Source organism: Paramisgurnus dabryanus, chromosome 11, assembly GCF_030506205.2.
Source record: "Paramisgurnus dabryanus chromosome 11, PD_genome_1.1, whole genome shotgun sequence".
NCBI classification, from domain to species: Eukaryota; Metazoa; Chordata; class Actinopteri; order Cypriniformes; family Cobitidae; genus Paramisgurnus; species Paramisgurnus dabryanus.
Genome location: NC_133347.1, coordinates 23958128 through 23977779, shown reverse-complemented (window position 1 = coordinate 23977779; position 19652 = coordinate 23958128). Strand labels below are relative to the sequence as shown.

At 36.6% G+C, this 19652-nt stretch overlaps 3 protein-coding genes across 7 annotated transcripts in view; 2 read left to right on the top strand and 1 right to left on the bottom strand.

The window, feature by feature from the left end:
* The window catches only part of adam9a (ADAM metallopeptidase domain 9a), a 39650-nt gene extending 24240 nt beyond the window's left edge, over positions 1–15410 (top strand). The window contains exons 5-23 of one of the 2 annotated variants that reach the window (XM_065247517.2): positions 1610–1686; positions 3612–3834; positions 4080–4145; positions 4366–4437; positions 4546–4715; positions 5595–5676; positions 5776–5909; positions 6025–6196; positions 6440–6532; positions 6630–6825; positions 8240–8345; positions 8991–9174; positions 9421–9501; positions 9629–9734; positions 9863–10004; positions 10202–10268; positions 11140–11169; positions 13362–13432; positions 13565–15410. In XM_065247517.2, coding sequence (XP_065103589.1) covers positions 1610–1686; positions 3612–3834; positions 4080–4145; positions 4366–4437; positions 4546–4715; positions 5595–5676; positions 5776–5909; positions 6025–6196; positions 6440–6532; positions 6630–6825; positions 8240–8345; positions 8991–9174; positions 9421–9501; positions 9629–9734; positions 9863–10004; positions 10202–10268; positions 11140–11169; positions 13362–13432; positions 13565–13616 — 2124 coding nt within the window. In that variant the 3' untranslated portion in view covers positions 13617–15410. The remainder of the gene's footprint in view (positions 1–1609; positions 1687–3611; positions 3835–4079; positions 4146–4365; positions 4438–4545; positions 4716–5594; positions 5677–5775; positions 5910–6024; positions 6197–6439; positions 6533–6629; positions 6826–8239; positions 8346–8990; positions 9175–9420; positions 9502–9628; positions 9735–9862; positions 10005–10201; positions 10269–11139; positions 11170–13361; positions 13433–13564) is intronic. The other variant, XM_065247518.2, reaches the window with a different exon arrangement.
* nudt18 (nudix (nucleoside diphosphate linked moiety X)-type motif 18) overlaps positions 1–19652 on the bottom strand; it is a 173797-nt gene that overhangs the window by 29646 nt on the left and 124499 nt on the right. The gene's annotated exons all lie outside the window — the stretch shown is intronic.
* ogdha (oxoglutarate dehydrogenase a) overlaps positions 15608–19652 on the top strand; it is a 34353-nt gene continuing 30308 nt past the window's right edge. For all 4 annotated transcript variants that reach the window (XM_065247515.1, XM_065247514.1, XM_065247513.1 and 1 more), the window contains exons 1-2: positions 15608–15737; positions 18474–18884. In XM_065247515.1, coding sequence (XP_065103587.1) covers positions 18660–18884 — 225 coding nt within the window. In that variant the 5' untranslated portion in view covers positions 15608–15737; positions 18474–18659. The remainder of the gene's footprint in view (positions 15738–18473; positions 18885–19652) is intronic.

The window sequence follows — 19652 nt, the reverse complement described above, 5'->3', positions numbered from 1 at the left end:
TCCAGAGATCCAATTTGTCGGCAGTTTTACCACAAGACACGTCATACACGTGTTGCTGCGTTACCATTTCCGCATTAAGTCGTAACTAAATTAAGTTATTATTTTGAAATAAAAAATAACTTTACTTATGACTACAATAAAAGTAGTGCCTTTAGGGTGAAATGTAAGTTTTTTGCTATATTGTTTTGGAGTAAAACATTTCGGGTAAGCCTACTACGAGTAATCTTACCACATGCAGTTTAAGACGTATTAATGGATACAGTATAAATATGCATAATTATTAAAAAATATAGGCTATGGCATGTTATTTAGAAATTGAATAAATTGAATGTTTATCTTGTATGGACTTTGATCTTGTTTTAACGCGTCTTTGCTTACAGCCATTAGGAAACAGGTTTCCCTCGTAGATGGTTTACTTTTTAAAAATTTGCTAATAAAATATATCAAATCAATTTGTTTTTATATTTACTCGTATAGGAATAGCTGTGTAATAAGTGGGATAATGTACAAATAAATCCCTTCAGTGATATCAAACTGTCGGGAACGTGTCCTTATCCCCTTACACCTAACCGTGATACTTTCTAAATTATGAATCTTTCTTAACTATATTATTAATCAAACGTACATTTAAATTGATACGAGCAAACGTTGGCGACCACAGGTTGCAACTAATTGCGGGCTGCAACAACGCAAATATACTGGTTCATTTGGCGGAACAAAGTACGGTATATAAAGTGGGAGGAGTTGGATCTAGATCCAACCCCGCCCCCTGGATGTTGTGTTCCGCAGTGAGGACCATCTCAATCTCTCAGCTGCTTCATAGTAAAAGTTGTCAGATTATTATTTTAAAGAAATAGTTGACCAAAATATGAAAATTGTTTTTATATGGGGCTCAACTGGGTGACGTTCAAAAAAGCACAAACATCTATTATTGAAGTAATTCAAATGATACCACTGGGTTACCACATTCATAAGGTAAACAAATAATATATTCAACATATTTAGCTATTGAAATATCAAATATCCATAAATACATATTTGTTATGTTCAAAATAAATTCAAATAGGCTATATATCAATGCATATCAATAAAGTAAAATATTATTGGTTGTTGTGTGTCCTAAGAAATATGCCAACAAATGCAAACAAACGCTGACATTTTCATGCAGTGTGGCTGTGTTTTAGGGTTTTAAAAATGTAACGTTTTGATGACGTGTGTTAAAGTGCTGGCCTGGCACACTTAATACAGCAATACGTAATACATATTTCCTGTCATTGTCAGTATTTACCAGATCATTGTGAATCAACCTTATGAAAACTAGTCACAAGACACATGAGAACAAGTTTTTAAACATGCTGCCATATTTGAAAGTAACTTGCTGATCTGTATATTTACGATAAAAAAATATTTGTGTGTTCAGTGGAAGAAGGCAAATCATGAACACATCTATGACGGAGAGTAAATTATGAGTAAATGTTCATGTTGTTGAATGAACTGTTTCTTTAAGAGCAGTCCTTGAACTGAATTTAGGTTTTAAATGTTTAAATGGCTCTCAAGTTCCATTATGTTTTTGATGTAATGTCTCATATCTGAAATATCTTGTCATCAGGGTCACTGTCATTACCGTGGTTACATAGAGGATGTGGAGGGCTCTTCTGCAGCACTCAGCCTGTGTTCTGGATTAAGGTAAAATGCGACTTTACTACATCACCAAACAGATGCTTTGAACTGATAGGGTGCCTCAATTGTGTATAAGGGGCTGACTGCTAAATAGACCAGTTCTGTTTAATGATATCAGTAATAAACTGGAATTCTTTACTTTTTCCCGTTGCAGCTGTGGTTTAGCTTAAATGTCCTTAAAGAGCCCTTATAACGTTGTTTAAAATAATGTTATGTCGTCGTAATGCAATGTTTTTGCGTGGTTTATGGTTTAAAAATAATCTCTTTAAATAATGTAAAAAAAATTAAAATATATAATTCAATTCACCCCTAGGGGCACAGAATGAAAGTGCAATCTGTTTGTTTGTGCTGCTAGATTGGGCCAGAGATAATAACATCAGCTTAACTAATGACATGAGTTTGAGATGAGTTATTTGCTGGGTGTGCACATGTTAATTCCACTTTTTTTTTTAAATATGCTCATTTTCCAGCTCCCCTACAGTTAAAAATTTGATTCTTACCGTTTTAGAATCCATTAAGCTGATCTCCGAGTCTGGCGCTACCACTTTTAGCATAGCTTAGCACGTTCCATTAAATGTGATTAGACCTTTAGCATCGCGCTAAAAATAACCAATGAGTTTCAATATTTTGCCTATTTAAAACTTGATTCTTCTGTAGTTACATCGTGTACTAAGACCTACGGAAAATTAAAAGGCAGATATGGCTAGGACCTTTACTCTCATTCTGGTGTATTAATCAATTAATTTGCTGCCGTAACATGGCTGCAGGAGGCACAATGATATTGCGCAGTGCCCGAAAATAGTCCCATGCTATTGAAAGTTACTAAGGGGACTATTTTCGGCTGCTGCGTAATATCATTGCGCCTCCTGCAGCCATGTTACGGCAGCAAAGTCATTGATTTTTACGCCAGAATGAGAGTATAGTTCCTAGCCATATCTGCCTAGAAAATCACAACTTTTAATTTTCCGTCAGTCTTAGTACACGTTGAACTACAGAAGATTCAAGTAAACTCTTTGGTTATTTTTTAGCGCGATGCTAATGGACTAATCAGATTCAGTGGATCGTGCTAAGCTATGCTAAAAGTGCTAGCGCCAGACCCGGAGATCAGCAGAATGGATTCCAAAACAGTAAAAATCAAATGTTTAACTCTAGGGGAGCCGGAAAATTAGCACATTTTCAAAAAAGTGGAATGTCTCTTAACATTTGCACACCCAGCAAATAACCCATCACAAACTCATGCCATTAGTTAAGCTGATGTTATTATCTCTGGCCCAATCTAGCAGCACCAACAAAAATATTGCAATTTCATTCAGTGTCCCTTTAAGAATCCTAAGAGATTCCTATGATCCTAGGACAAAAAATGTAATCTTCGATTGCTAGTCTGACATGTTTGCCAACAGTTGATTTAAAAGCCCCTGCACTAAGGTTTTCCACCTACAGTATAAAATTCTGCCATTGTCAGAGGTTTTGGCTGCCTTTCTACTGAAGACTAAATGGATGGTGGAAGAAATTGCTTAAACTAATAATGCTTTTGCTTTTCATAGTCTAATCCAATTTAATTATAAACTGGATAAGGGAAAGTGACCAGATTTGTCAAGAAAATTGGCCCATACTCGAAATACGCATCTGCATTTAACCCATCCCAGTGAGTTGTGAACACATGCACTGCAGGGAGCAACTGGGCACCTGCCTTGCTCAAGGGCACCTCAGTCTCAACCTGCCAGCCATGAGACTTGAACCAGCGACCTTGGGGTTACAAGCCCGACTCTTTAACCATTAGGACACAACTGCCCGCTGTATTCTTAAACCAGTCATTTCTTAAATTCTCGTTATCTAATCAAATCTAAAGTATTCACCTGAAGTAATTCCTGACAGATTCCTGACTTAAGTTTGTAGACACTGCTTGCTAAAGTGCATTTTCCTTATCTTAGGGGTATAATCCACACAGAGGATGAAAGTTTCGGCATTGAACCACTGGAAGGTTCGTCCAGTGATGAACACTTGGTGTATCGATTGGAGGATGTAAAAACAGAACCTCTTACCTGTGGAACACCTCATTTTAATAACCATGACGATGAAGGAACGTCAAGGCAACATATGGATAGTCATGTCCATAATATCACATTTAGTCAAGCTGGCAGCCATCTATTTAGGGTGAGTTAACTATGTGTGATGAACTAATCCTTTAAATCTGAGCGGGTCAGCCATGTTTATAAGATGTCTACTTTTGAGATTAGAGCATCAAAGTTTACATTTAGTTATTGATTTCACATTGATTTCTATCTTTGATATGGCCTTACTCTATATATAGACTTGTCTCTGATAATAAATATGTCTGAGGGCCTCTGGAGCCCCAAACTAAAACAAAACTATATGTTTTGGTCCATCTCTCCAAACAGAAAAAAAGGGACGTGCTGCATCAGACTCACTATGTGGAGCTGTTTCTTGTGGTGGATAATGATAGAGTAAGTCCTCATCCCACTGAAATTTCACATCCCATTTCACCATTTAGCCTCACATTTATTAGCAGATATGAATCATTTGTGATTGTCTGGTACATGTGCTGTACACAATAAAATGTCAGCCAGTAGCACTCGGCAGACGTGTGGGTTGAAAACGTGTGATCGCATTGCATTTGTCAGTCTCTCTCTCTCTCACCTTATAACTCTTTGTTTCTTTTTACAGTTTAACTACAAAAAGGGAGATCAGACGGCGGTGCGAGAGGAAATGGTTCAGATCGCAAACTACGTTGATAGCGTAAGCTTACATTTGGGTTTTGAGACCTGTTATATGGCTAAATAGCGATTATTAATAGGTTACCCTTGTCGTTCTCGTTCTTGATCTTCCGCTCCATCTTTCTTTTAGATGTACGTGCCTTTAAATATTCGTATTGTGTTGGTGGGTCTGGAGATCTGGTCTATGCAGAACCTCATCAGTACAGATGGCAGTGCTGGAGAAGTGCTGGGTCGCTTTACTCAATGGAGGGAGAGAGAGCTCATCCAACGCCGTCGCCATGATAGTGCTCAGCTCATATTGTAAGTACTTTACTTTTAATAAAGCAATATCACATAAGCGAATGCCTTTTGACCCAGTGCTCTTGAGTTTAACTGGATGTAGGTTCGAATTCAGTCTATCTTCATGTCAGCGTCCACTGGTTGTTTGTATATTAAGCAGGGAAATATTTAGCATTTATATTTATGCATTTGGCAGACCCTTTTATCCAAAGCAACTTAACACTGCATTACAATGTATACATTTCTGTTTATTTTCTACCTGGGGATCCAACCAAGCACTAGCCCTGAAAAGTGAAGCCAAAACGTCTCGATCGCCCCCAGTGACTGGTCCTAGTATAGGTCATAAACCCCGCCTCCCCATGTTATTCAATGGGAGACCAACTAAACAATTTAATTACACTTCAATTACCTTTTAATGTAGTTTTATCACGCTGATGTAAATTCAAGTGTTTTTTTTTAATAAATTTGTTTTTAGTTAGTTATTTAATGCTAAAAATGGTGGTGTCACGTCATGATTGACAGCTGTCATATGTGCATACTGCGAGGGCGGGGCCTTGATTTCACAGCTTCACTTCCGGCTCACTACTGCGCAGGACTAGTCCCGAAATCGCTACTGTGCAGACTCAAGACCCAAGATTTCAGCGTCGTATCGGGACACTGTCGGTTTCACTTTTCACCAGTGGAAGAGAGCGAACGGGCGTCATCCATCTTTGTTTACAGTCTATGGATCCAATGACATTGGCCCTGTTAATGCAAAGTTCTGCTATATGACCCACTGTAGAGGATCAATAAATTGTGTCCGCTGTAAATTGGTTGCATTTATTATTCATATTGATAATGATGTTCAGCTATGAATTCCGAATTAAAAGTCTAGTTATCGCTTTGTCTTTCTCTCTCCAGAAAAAAAGGATTTGGTGGAACAGCAGGCATGGCTTTCGTCGGGACAGCTTGTTCCAGAAGTCATAGTGGTGGAATTAATTCGGTATGAAAGACTGATCCTCTCCTCATATGTTACAGATACTCATGCAACATGCTCTTAGTCTGTGTATGATCTTTGTGTGCGTATGTGTTCTTCCTTCAGTTCCCCAATGATAATGTGAGGTCATTCGCCTCCATTGTGGCTCACGAGCTCGGTCACAATCTTGGGATGAACCATGATGATGGCCGAAACTGTAAATGTGATGTCAAACACTGCATCATGAACTCAGGGGCAACGTAAGTGTTTGTGTATTTATTTGTATGTATTATAACTAGGGATGCACCAATATCAAATGTACACAGAGCACCTTTAATTTATTTGTCCTACAATCTTCGGATCTCTTTTTCTCAGTGGTTCTGGTAACTTCAGCAGCTGTAGTGCTGACGATTTTGAGAAGCTGATCCTGAATTCAGGTGGTCGATGTCTGCTGAACGTACCGCATCCGGATGAGGCCTACAGCACCCCCTTCTGTGGGAACAAGCTGGTGGACGTGGGTGAAGAGTGTGACTGTGGGTCAGAGGAAGTGAGTTGATTGATAATAGATCAGTTTTGATTGTTTATCAGAAGATGGTTTTATTGTAATCAGCGTAGTTGTGAGTGACAACGTGTGGAGAAAACACACGTAGGATCATTTCTTCGAAGATCTGACAAGCAGGAAACGTCTTCATTCTATATCGCTATCTAGGAAAATCTAGTGAGATATTGAAAGATAGAGAGAGCAGATTGTTTTTAAATAAATAAAGTGATTATTATGTGGATGTTTCAGGAGTGCATGAAGGACCCTTGCTGTGAGCCGAAGACTTGTAAGCTGAGGTCAGGTGCTCAGTGTGCATTTGGTGTCTGCTGTAAGAACTGCAGGGTAATTTTAACCTTTCTGACACGACAGCTCTGTTTACAAGTTTTTTTGTTTGTGTGTGAATCACTCAAAATGTAATGCCTTTTCTTCTATCTGTCAGTTTTTACCTGGTGGCACCGAATGCAGGAGCAAAACGGATGAATGTGATTTACCAGAGTACTGTAACGGCTCATCTGCCCTATGTCAGAATGATGTCTTTAAACAGAACGGTTATCCCTGCAAACAGAACCAGTCTTACTGCTACAACGGCCAATGCCAGCACTACGACAGCCAGTGCCAGGCCATATTCGGCAGCAGTGAGTAGACATTGTAGTTATTATACAGGTGTGATTATATAGGATACACACAAAACTCTCCCAAAAAATTTGAATTCGATCACCAGAAGAAAATGTTTTTTGAAAAAGTGAACTAACAGTGATCAGTACTTCTTCATTTTAGTTTACGTTAATTTTCAGTATTCACTTATACGTTTACTTTACATTTAGTTAATGCTCTAAGCTCTAATGTTGAAAAATTATATTGCTTATAGTTAGTTCATGTTAGCTAATGCATTTACTGATGTTAACTAATACAGTGTAAAGTGTTACCAAGTTGGTTTGTATATTTTGCTTTAATGTGTCGGTGGAAAAGATTAACATAGATTTCCAGACATTCTTTGCCATTTAACTTTAAAGTGGGATTTTTGTATGAACAAGAATACGTACAAAAGATTGTATAGGCGGTAATAACCACGCATAACCATGACAGATGTGCGTTCGATGAAAACTGTCTATACCTCCACAAAAATATAGCACATATAGCACAATATTGTTGATCCAAGCAGTGGGTGAAGATAAATTTCAAGTCTATAATAGTAAAGTGCATACAGGGATTAACTTTTTTCCTGCCAATGAGGAGTTTTTAGGACAATCCATATTTCCACTATTATCCACCAGGTAGCGCTCTTACCAAAAACGGTAAGAACTCTGTATTAGTTTGACCATATTTTTAAATCTGATCTTTAACAAAAGTCTTTTTCAAAAATACATTTATCTCATCTTTTTGCTTAAAATTTATTGTATATATTGTATGTTCATATATTTAAAGAAGAACATTTTCTAAAGGCATTAAACTTTTGTTAAAATCATTAAAAGTGCTGCCGCTGAGGTAAGCATAAGAGTTTGAATGATTATGATTGTTACATTTTATGGCGAAACAGCAGTAGGAAGTATAAGTATCAGATGTTTCCTGTAATATCACAGACTGATGCAAGACAACTTTAGATTTTTTCATAGTCTTTTAAAACATGAAAGAATCAGCATATTTACTAAAACCGCAAGTGGTGTATGTTTAAAATCTAGAAATATCAGTGACTCAGTTGCACCATCTACTGTTTTGCAGTAAGAGGAGCTTCAATATTTTGACATCATGTGAAAGAGTGACGTTTTTAACAAATGGTAATATTATTAATGATTAAGAAAAGTTAAATATCATCACAAAAGTGTAGCACTTACTAATAAGACAGGCGTGCTACACCGACTTTCATTAGGAAAACGAAAATAAACAAAAAGTTGTAGAACTGTTGGCAAGGTAGGTTATATGAATAAACAGTAGGACATTTTTTAAAGTATTTGCTTATTTATTGTTTATTAAAGAAAGAAATATTTTAAATAAAATAACTATTGATATAACAGTACTAAAAATGTAACGTGTGTGCGTGTGTTTGTGTAGAGGCTAAAGCCGCTCCTGGGCTGTGTTTTAAGGATGTGAACTCTAAAGGCGATCGCTTTGGAAACTGTGGGTATCATTCCAGTGGATTTAAGAAGTGTGAGAGCAGGTACAACACAGCAACACGACACAACTTTCACTTACATTAAACACTATTCAGAGCTGATGTTTCATTGTAAATGTATGAATTTTTTGTCAAAATACTTGTTTTGGACTAACAAAATTCCCCGAACTATTGTGTGACTGTTAATCGAGTGGCGTCCGGTGACTTATTTTCCGAGGGTGCATGATGCGAAGCTCGACACAACATTTAGTCCGTCCTGTGTGTGGCTCGTCATGTCAAAATATGTGTTCAACGCGTCTTGTAAACTAATGTGCATCACACGTCATGTCAAAATACGTGCCTGCTGCAGACGCTTTCGAAGGGGTTTATGATCAAACAGATGCTTACTTTTGCTTTGATACTTAAATGTTACGTTTCTGTGTTGGCTTGATGCACAGGTTCACATTACGCAATGAAAACACATTTTGATATGACACTCCAAACACATATTTTGAATTTGCGCCCCTCGGACGAGAAGTCACCAGCCGCCACTGCTGTTATTTTAATTTCAATTCAGTAAATGTGTTCAACATCTCATGGGGTGTGGCCAGTTTAAGTTAAAGTACAGCTCTCATACTGACAGATAGCCAATTCTTAAAATTTGATTTTTTTCCCAATCCAGATGAACACACACTTTATTTATTCTTACAGGAATGCCATGTGTGGGAAACTACAGTGTGAGAACGTTGAGGATTCAGTCATATTTAGCATCGAGCCGGCAATCATCAAGAGCCGCATAGCTGGCATTTTCTGCTATGGTGTGGACTTTCAGCTGGGCTCTGATGTGCCGGATCCTGGCATGGTCAATGAAGGCACCAAGTGTGGAGATAATAAGGTGATGAAGAGAAAAGACCCAAATTGACTTTCTGCTTTAAATAAAGTATGACATTGACCGTGTTTCTTGTTGCGTTTTCTAATTCTATTAAGTGTATTTGGCCACTTAAATCAAATTTAAGGACAAAGTTTACTTTTAATTTTTAATATGAAACCATTCTAACTCCATACATGCCCACACAGGCAGTCTATGCATACTCTGTGATTTGTCTTTGCTTGTGTAAAACATTTTACATTTGTTTTCCAGGTTTGTTTTAATTATGAATGCAAAAGTGCAGATGTGCTAAATTACGACTGTGACGGCGAAAAGAAATGCCACGGCCATGGGGTACATATGCATACATTGCCCATAATTCCATGTCATTATGTTTCATCACTTTCAAGTCCACGATATCCTAAATTTGACCTTGTGTAAAATGTGTTTGAGTGTGTTTATTTGTTTTTGACTGCTTCAGATGTGTAACAGCAATAAAAACTGCCACTGTGAATACGGATGGGCTCCTCCATTTTGTGAAGCCACTGGGTACGGAGGGAGCATAGACAGCGGCCCCACCTGGAACGGTAAGACCACTTAAGCTTCATTAAGGGGTCGGATTATCAGTACATGCTGCACGGGAAAATGAGATTAACTAGAGTCTATTTACCTTGATCTGGCATGTTAGGTTAATTTCACTTTAACTCTCGCTCAGATAAAGATACTTCTACACGAGATGGTCTGCTTGTGTTCTTCTTCCTGATTCTTCCTCTTCTGGTTTTGGGTCTGTATGTGTTCTTCAAGAGGAACGAGCTTAAGCAACGCTTTTTCAGAAAGAAACGCTCTCAGGGCTACGAGTGAGTATAAAGACTAACATGTAAAGCTTTGCCAACAAAAGTTTTATTTGATATAAACTACTAAGAGAGACATATACATTGTTTTCTTTTAAGAAATGTATAACAAAGGATGTCAATGTGGTGAACTTTAGCTAGATGTTTATGGTATATAATCATTGATTAGTTGTCTCTATAAATTGTTCCTATTGTTTATTCAGAGCTGACAGAAGACCGCAGACCACTGTGTCCCAACGGGGAAACCCTAACAGTATAGTAAAGGATGGGGTGAGTCTGCAAAACACAAATCCTTTACACAGCAAGACTCTTTGCAAACTGAGATACTTTTGCTGTTTAACTCACTTAATGTACTGCTAGCTTGAATCTAACCAAAGAACTAGTGTATTACTAACTCACGTTACTATACCTTTAGATATTAAATGTTTCACAGTACATCTGCATGAAAATATTAAAAATCACCACTGTTCGTTGTTATAACCATTTTGACCAATACCAGTGGATCATTTTTATATTAAATCATTTATAATTATAAATATAATTCAGTTCTCAAATTGAAGGGGGCTGGGGGATCAAGGACCCCCTTTAAGTCATTAGGTACCCCCTAGAAAAAGTATAAAATATACTTAGGAGGTCCTAAGTATAGCTAACAAATCTCATTAGGATGCAGTCAATTTTGTGACTTAATTATTTAAAGTAAAGAAATGTAATTGATGTAATTTTCAGGCTATATGCTGTGTCCTCCCTTAAAAATGTGAATGCCCATACAACTATGATTGTTTTGTGCTTGTTAAAGAAAAAACTGCTTAGTTAAAATGACAAATCATTAGTATGTAAAGCGTTTCAAAACTTATTTCACAGGTTAGTTTGGTAGATAATCTATTTTGTAGTTGATATGTATTGCACACCTTGTGCTGTTGTACAATCCAATAAATTTACATTTATTCATTTTATCCAAAGAGACAATAAGAATAAAGGAGACAATGACAATAAACTACAATAAATATAAGGCATTTGTAGATACACTATATAAAATAAATGACTGTGTATAAATGTATAATCCTTTTAAAGCAATAAAGACTGAAGATACATATTTTGCTGGTATAAAGATAATGACTTCTTTCTCTCCTCTATGGTAAAGCACACGGCTCAGTTATTGCCACCAGCAGAGGTAAATGATTGCATACTGTCTGTTTTAAAGGGCTTTTAATTTGTACTGTGGGGCATCTCTATCGCTGTTGCTAATGCAATTTCCTCCCTGCTTCTCAGCGATGTCTTTAATGGTTTATTTTAGTCTCCCTAGTTTGTCTTTGAGAGATGTATTTCAATTAAAACAGTGGCTCCCAACCTTGTTCCTGGACATGATTTAAATATGTTCCTAATTTGCCAAAAGTTGTTCTTAATCATTAAGCTACATCGGAATTGAGTTTTAAGTGAACAGGGTTGGAATCACTGCTTTTAAACAAAACCCTGCACTTCCTGTGTCGTGGAGGGGTTTGGTAGTGTACTTCAGCGCTCACTGCTCTATTAATATTTTCTCTCATTCACTCCTATACTAACAATGGCTTGGCATACACACTTTCTCATAATAGCCCGTTAATGCTGTTGTTTCATTTAAAGCTATAACATTTTAAATTTGCTACTTTTTCTAGTTATTTCCATAATGGCCTATTTGTGTAATTGGGTTGGTGCTATTTAATGTATTATTCTACATTCCAATTATTTTGAAACAGACTTGTTTTAAGATATTTTTATTTGAGCAATATTTTAAAACATGCTGGTAATGCTACATAACTAAATCCTTTAAACTTAAGATCATATAATTGCTGATTTTAAAAGTCTGAAATATTATTTGTATCACTGACAAATTGTCAGTTGTCATCTTATAGATTTTTTTTAATCTTAAATCTATTTTTACTTTTAATGCATACATGCAGTACAAGCATGATTTGCATCGCTGCATCCGAAATCACCTACTTCCATAATACAAAGTAGGCAAAATCAGTATGAGAGGCGAGTAGTATGTCCAAATTCATTGTATTTGAAAAACAGTAGGCGAAAAGTACCTACTACTTACGAAGTGTGCATTCGAGTTGAGGAGCCAACCAATTTAAAAAAATGAATAAAAAATAAATTCTTGAAATCTATTAACTGGATGTCTCTAAGTGTATTCCTCATTATTTAATTGTACTTGTTAAATAACGCATAAATAAATTAAGGTCGCGGTTGTTCTGATTATGTCATAGGTCAAAGGACATACGGTCACATGGTTAAATGCACAAAATTGTCAATCCGACTGAATTTAATCCTTTTGCAGGTTACGACAATACAGTTTACATGCACCCTAAACATTGCAATCTGATTAAAATGTTGTTTACATGTACATTCTATAGAATCCAAACCCAAACGTCTGCCCAAGCGCACCGCAAGGCTGCCAGATTCGTTTATAAAAACCAGCCCAATGGATGTTCAAAACTAGCCCAAAGCATCCAAAAAACTATTCAGAGAAAAAAGTTTTAAAATAGTCTTAATCTAAACTCCGCTAAAATACAGAGGACTTGGCAACGCATCATCCCTCTTCGAGTTCACGCTTTAACTCAACTTTGACTTGGTATGTTTATTCACAGATAAATTTGGTCTTAAAAAGTTTTCAAATAAAACACAATTTTCAAAGGCACAACGCTATTTTATTGCTCTATGTTATGAAATTACACATAAACGCTGCAGAATGTACAGCATGTGACCCCTTACTATTGCATGTTTCTGTGACGAGAAACATGATATGTAAATAAGAGGTAAATATTAGTTGTGAATTGTTTTGCATATATGCATAAGGTATTTTGGAATCCGATCGAGAACATACTACGATTCACGTATTTACATGGGTACTTTTCGCCTGATGATCAGAACACAGATTGGAACACCACCACATTTAGTACAAACAAAATTTGCTTAAGGTCGACCTCAATCGTATTAAGATGTTTACATGAAGGCTTTTTTAATTCGAGCCATCAATATGATTACCAACAGATTATTTGGTTGCATGTGAACATACCTAATAAAACATGGCGGATGCAGTATGTCTGAAATGTATATAGAGCATTTTTAACCAAAAAGTAGTATGTAGTTCATCTAATGCATTACATACTGTCAGAATTAGCAATTTCGGGATTATTTGGTTGCATGTGAACATACCTAATAAAACATGGCGGATGCAGTATGTCCGAAATGTATGCAGAGCATACATTTTTAATGATAAAGTAGTAGGTAGTTCATCCAATGCAGTGCGTACTGTCAAAATTAGCAATTTCAGAGGCAGCATATGTGTTTATGAAGGGTTCAAATAAATATGTCTTTTTGCAGGTGGTCCAGACTAATAAATCTGCCTCCGTTCCATCTTATGCCACCAGACCGCCACCACCTCCATTTGCACGGTAGTTATTCTCAATTTTGTATGGCATGATGCACGTTTATATTCCTTTCTGTCATCAATACAGAACCATTAAATAGTTTTGGAAGATTGTAAATCTGCCCCCGATACTAAATTCTCTGTTTTTTCACCACAGACCACCTGCTCCTATAGCGCCTCAAAGACCAGCACCTGCACCCCCGGTATAACAGTATAACATTCTCTTCATTGAGCTGGATGGACAAAGTGTGAAAAATGCAGTGGGCGGAGCCAAAGAGGCATCAGGTGGTCACACCCCCCTTTGACTCTCCTTCACTTATGCACCCCTCCGTCTGTTCACAGCTGTCAAGTGTCCATCAAGCAGAGAGACATTCACCGTTGTGAAAGAAACCACCATTTGCAATATATCACATAGGATGGGAGCGCGAAAACTTTTTAAAGGGCTCCCACTGAACTAAAAGACACCCATAATCATGTTTTCATGTGCTCTGTAAGACCACTGCGAGCAATTGCACTTCAATAATAGTCACTGTTTATGGAACATGTACAGAGACCCTATGACTGGCTTTAAAGGTGTTGATTTTTAACGTTTTTTTGTTTTGTTTTTTTGGAATTGCTTTTTAAATATCACAGTTATTCATGGTTATTGACTGCGTTACCTTTTGTAATGTGTAACGGTAAATGCTGTAATTTAATTGACTAGGCATCCCTAAGATATGTACAAGTTAATGAGGTGATTAAGAGTATTTAAATAGCCCATGTTAACTGCAAATCATTTGCACTGTGGAGCATAATCCTCACATTCAGGTTTTCTTATGCCACGGTGCTTTACTTCATTAGTGACTTAATTCATCAAGTGATCTTGTTTTATCATTTGATGTTGTTGCTGCCCATCAAGATAAGACCATTTATGCATAGTTTTATTTGCATACTTTTTATTTATGTGTAACTTTTATAGAAAATCTATTTTTTATTTGCCATGTAAAAATCTTCCCCCCGAGTCTAATGTCAGGTTACTACTTCTTAATATTATTTCTTTTTACAACTAACTGATTCTGTTTTACTGCTGGTTTTGTTGAGGTGTTAACATGATTCTTATTTTAATACCTGAAACTACAATAACAGTAAAAACAAGACGTCTATGTTTTTCATAGTCACGTTTAAGGGCTCATTGACTTTATGCATGATACCACATACTATGCCACAACTACAAAGTTTCTTCCTTGCAGAAATTGCATAAAAGACAGAAAACAATTTGCCTGCATGTTTCCATAAGCGTTTTGTCTTGGTAAATAACATGTTTCCCTGTGACGAGATCACATAGTATGTGTATAGTTCAGTTTACTATGTGTCACCTCCAAACAGCTTGATATTTCAGAGCGCAATGTTCGCTGTCCTGATGTTAGAACGACTTGTACTGATTTTTTCCCCCCGAGTAAGGCATGTTCCTGGGTCAATATCATTTAAAGGTCCTGGAACAACATTCCAGTGAATGAACAATGTTCTTACTAAATTCCCACTTTCAACCATATACATGCTTTACAAAGCCTTACCCCAAGTTTAAGCCTAACATGATACTAGCTAACTATAAATGTAGCTTTTTGTGCTTATCATTGGCTTTAAAATATTTGTAAGTCGCTCTGGATAAAAGTATCTGCTTAATGAATAAATGTAACATTAGCACTAAACCAAACCCTGAAAAATAGCTGCTGAGAATGTTGGCCCTGGACCAACATGGACATTGACCTATGTACCTGTCCAAGTGCCATACATGCCTGATAATAATTATTATTTTATATATCTGCGTGTTAATGTGTTTGAATCAATGAATTTATTTTTTGCACTGTATTTCCATTCACGTGGACCTGACAGGTGAAACAATGGTGGATCATGGCTTGATGTTTTTTGGAAATAGGATAAATTTAATATACTTGGCCAACCTTGACTGTGATGATGATGTTTTTGCTTATGAAAATAAAAATCACCGTTATGTTTCTATACTATCTAAAGTGAATTTCTAAACGTCTTAACGTGCAATGTGAATGTTTTTTTATTTAAAAAAAAAATGTATAAGTGAGACGTTAATATTACAGTGATACTATTACTGTAGTAGTTTTATAATTTATACTATATGACTATAGAAATATAAATACATTTGTAAAGAAATTATTTCAAGACGAGTTCTAGTGGTGACGTCAAATACAGATGACGTCGCTCGTGACGGAACAGTTCCGGTGCTCGCGCTACTGTCAGTCTTGAACAGCACAAGGGGTCAACGGAGCCGCTGACAACTCCGGTGCATGAGCGACTTAACACGGCCGTCGATATAAGTAAGTGTTTTATTTTCGTGTATATGTACACACACTTCAGTCCGCCCACATAAGAAGATTTGGTAATATTGTACGCTGAAAATACGCAGAGGAGGCGCGCGTCTCATTTGACTTCAGCAGCTTGCTCGCGTAGTGTGGCATAAAGTTATCTGAATATAAGCTATATAAAAGTTGGTGTTTATTTATCAGATTAACAGAATGATACCGACATGTTAAGTTACAACACTACGTTTATGAGTCGACCTTAAATTAGCAAATTATTGCAGCTTATCTTAAAGTTTTATGGTCATCAACGGAAATGTGTAGATATGAAGTATTTATCCGTTAAACGGATAAAAGAGTACAAACATAACAGGCAAGTAAATAGGAAATGTTTACATTACGTGAGGGACAATGTGTCGGCCTCTGATTTTACAGTTAGCATGGGCTGCTAATATTTTGTACGACCCATGTTTAGCAAAAGGACAAAATGATTGACGCTTCGATTCTCCAATAGCTTTTCACTAGTAATGTAAAGTGGGCGTGGTTAGGCGTAATCAGCGAATAAACGCATAGAAACATTGGAGTGGGAGGGGAATGAGCGAGTTGTCAGTAAAGGGGAGTGGTATGTAGACACAAGGTCAAAACATAGGCGTGTGGTGGTGGAAGATATGAGGGTCCATGTTTATTTCGGCCACATGGTTATACTCAGTCAGAGAGAATTCAACTTATTTGATTTATTATTGAATAGGACAGAGTTTATGTGGTTTCACTTGCACCAGATCGGATGCCTCCTCCCTACATAGGAAGTATCAGGGTTTAAGGCTTACATAATTATAACATTATTGCATATTGTGGTTACAAATAATAGGCTACTAAACTATGAAAATTATTATAACATAATAATTAAGTAAAGTAGCATGTGGGGGAAATTATTTTGTTGCCTTTAAAGTTAAAGAGTAACTAAACCCTAAACCAACTTTTTTTAGTTAATGATCTGTAAGAATGATGCTTTATTAGTGCTGTTCATTGATTTTAGTAAGTTTTTTGACATTTGGATATAAAGTGTTTCAATACTACAATATATGGTGTAAAAACGTCTGAGTGCTGCCCTCTTCAGGTTGAACGGTGGCTACTGCAGTTGAATTTTCCTATTGGATGTTGGGTCCAAGAAATAACTCGTGACGTAAGCAGGTTCAAGCTCACCACGCCCTTGTTACGATCTCACCACACACTTAGTTCGTCCCCTCTATCTCCGTTGGGATCTGCCCACTTTTCTTGCATTTTTCAAATATTGCAGTGGGTGGAGTCAGGCTCTGACCAAGGGTTTAGTTACACTTTAAGTTTTGTTTTTACACAAGTGGTTTAGACGTTTCTGATCACATATGTTTTAAACTCCAGTCAGCATATGACACCACTGAACAAAACTAACGTTATATGCAAACTTTACACATCAGTTAGTTAGAAAAACAACTTTCAAAGGCAGGTGTGGCACTATTGTAGCATGTAGTAGCATGTGTAGTTAATGTATGGACAGTTCCTGGGATACAATCTTTTATCACATATTTGACCATCACTTCTTTCTGTGCCTTAGGAGGATGTCAATTAAACATCTTTTAAAAAAGGAAAAATGTACCATAAATCGTATACCTGCGCATATCAGTGTTTTTTATTGTATTGAGTAATCATTAGTTAAATTCCACAATAACTGATTTCTTTTTCAGAGTGTTTATTTTTGAGCTATTGGTCTTTTTCAAAAGCTTGCCTGGCTCTTTGACACTTGACCTTCGTTACGGCTCTGGATGCATCCATTGTGCCAAGGGAAGCTGTGTCACCTTAGTTTAACCATTATGGTAGCGCTTCATGCAGCCATGGAAACTATTAAGAGACCACTTCAGTTTTTTTCTTTAATCATCATCTTCTACATGTTGAAATTGTGTCTGTTCCAGTTTAGTGTCTGTTGAATTCCAACAAAAGCAAACCTCAGGTGTGACATGAAGTCCCAGCAATTTAAAATACAGAGCATGTGCCAAGACACATTAAAGATGTTATTGTAAACCAGAATAATATTCATTTTTTAATTGTTCCTAAAATACATGTAGGAACTTTTAGTATAGCATTGTTTAAAAATTAATTTGAACTTTTGACTACCAAAAACATTGCATCTTTTTTCTCATTTAAACGTTTAGATTTTCTGCAAATAATTATTTTTGCTAGGAATTTGGCAGAAATGTTGTTTGACAGAATGAAAAACAAGTTATAATTTTAAGTGCTTGGCAAAATTAATCACAATTAATCGCATACAAAATAAGTGCATTTTTCCATAACATATATGTGTGTACTTATATATTTAAACACACAGTCATACATATTAATTCTGAAAATTGTAATGTATATATGAACATGAATGTGTGTGTATTTATATATACATAATAATTACACATTTACACACATATTATTGAAAAACACTTGTATTTTATGCAATTAATCGTGATTTATCTTTGCCCAGCACTTTTTACTGAAACACTTTTTGTTGAATTCTGAGAAAAATTGCACCTACTGTTGTATGTGATTGTAAATGGTTGCTTTTTTGCACTTACAATGTCATTAATGCATACATTTTATATCCCGGGTTGATTTTTACTAAATGTTCCTACTTATAAGACTACCTGTACTACTCTATCAATCAATTTTTCTGTCATTTAATTGTTGAGATAATCCATCTGCTTGACATCCTCTGATTTACCTTCCCCGCAGAGTGCAAACAGAAGACAGAGTTGAAATTCAAGGCCCTTGGATCCTAAAATCAAAGACATCAAAAGCTTGTTTCGTTGGGGTAGAAAGGCCTGACACTTCTCTTTTTTTGTGGTGGCACTTGAGGACATCCAGGACCTCACACTGTCACGTTTGTGAGTGTGGGTGGCGCTTATTTTATAGACTGCGATGCACCGCTTAAGGACTTGTGCGGCACGGCTCCGGCCGATCACGGCCTCACAGAATGCTAAAAACTTATCACAGCAGAGGCCAGTGGCCAAACCAAGGACGTTTCAGCCATTCAGGTGCTACACGGCGCCGGTGGCCGCAGAGCCGTTTCTGAATGGAACAAGCTCTAACTATGTTGAGGAGATGTACTATGCATGGTTGGAGAATCCCAAAAGTGTGCACAAGGTAAGAGGCCGAGGATCTGCAGGTGGATTATTGAAAGAAAAATTAAGGAGATGTTCTGTGTGCTCCTTTCCATTCCCAAACATCCAGGTTTTTCATTGAATCTTGAGTGTTTCCATAACAATCCCAACCCAGGTATAAAGTTATAATCATTCTGTCTTCAGACGTTGTGTTTAGCTGTAAGATCACATTACTGAGATCTCTGCTGTATTTTTAGAGTGGTCACGGGAGCATGCCAGTCCCAGGACACACTGACATATGGCTGCTTTATTATTAGTTGGTGTTTTAACACAGTGTACTCCTAATAACCTTTTTTGTAGTAATAATACCTCAATTATAAGAACCCCTTTACAGATCAAAAGTGACTACAAATTTCAGATATCTTGGGTTAATGTTTTGCACACCATTTCTCACGGGCTAATAAATATGGTTATTAACATGTAAGGTAGCCTTTATAAACGGGCATGGTTCTTATCATGTGTAAATGGTTCATGTTTGCATTATGCAAACAGAGATAGATCTTGTTTACATAAAATGTGAAATTAATATGCTATTTGTGAGTAACTTGAGCAGATAAAATCAAGGTTTAGCGTTTGCTTTAAGTAAAAAACAAACACATCTAATATTAACTTATTTAGTTTTTGTAATAAAATATTGTATTGTTGCACTATATTAGTGTTTTAAAGAAAAGTAAACATATGTAATTAGCGATTAGTCAACATGCTTCTATTCAAAACAGATATTATGTATGCAATGCGCTATTCTCACCTC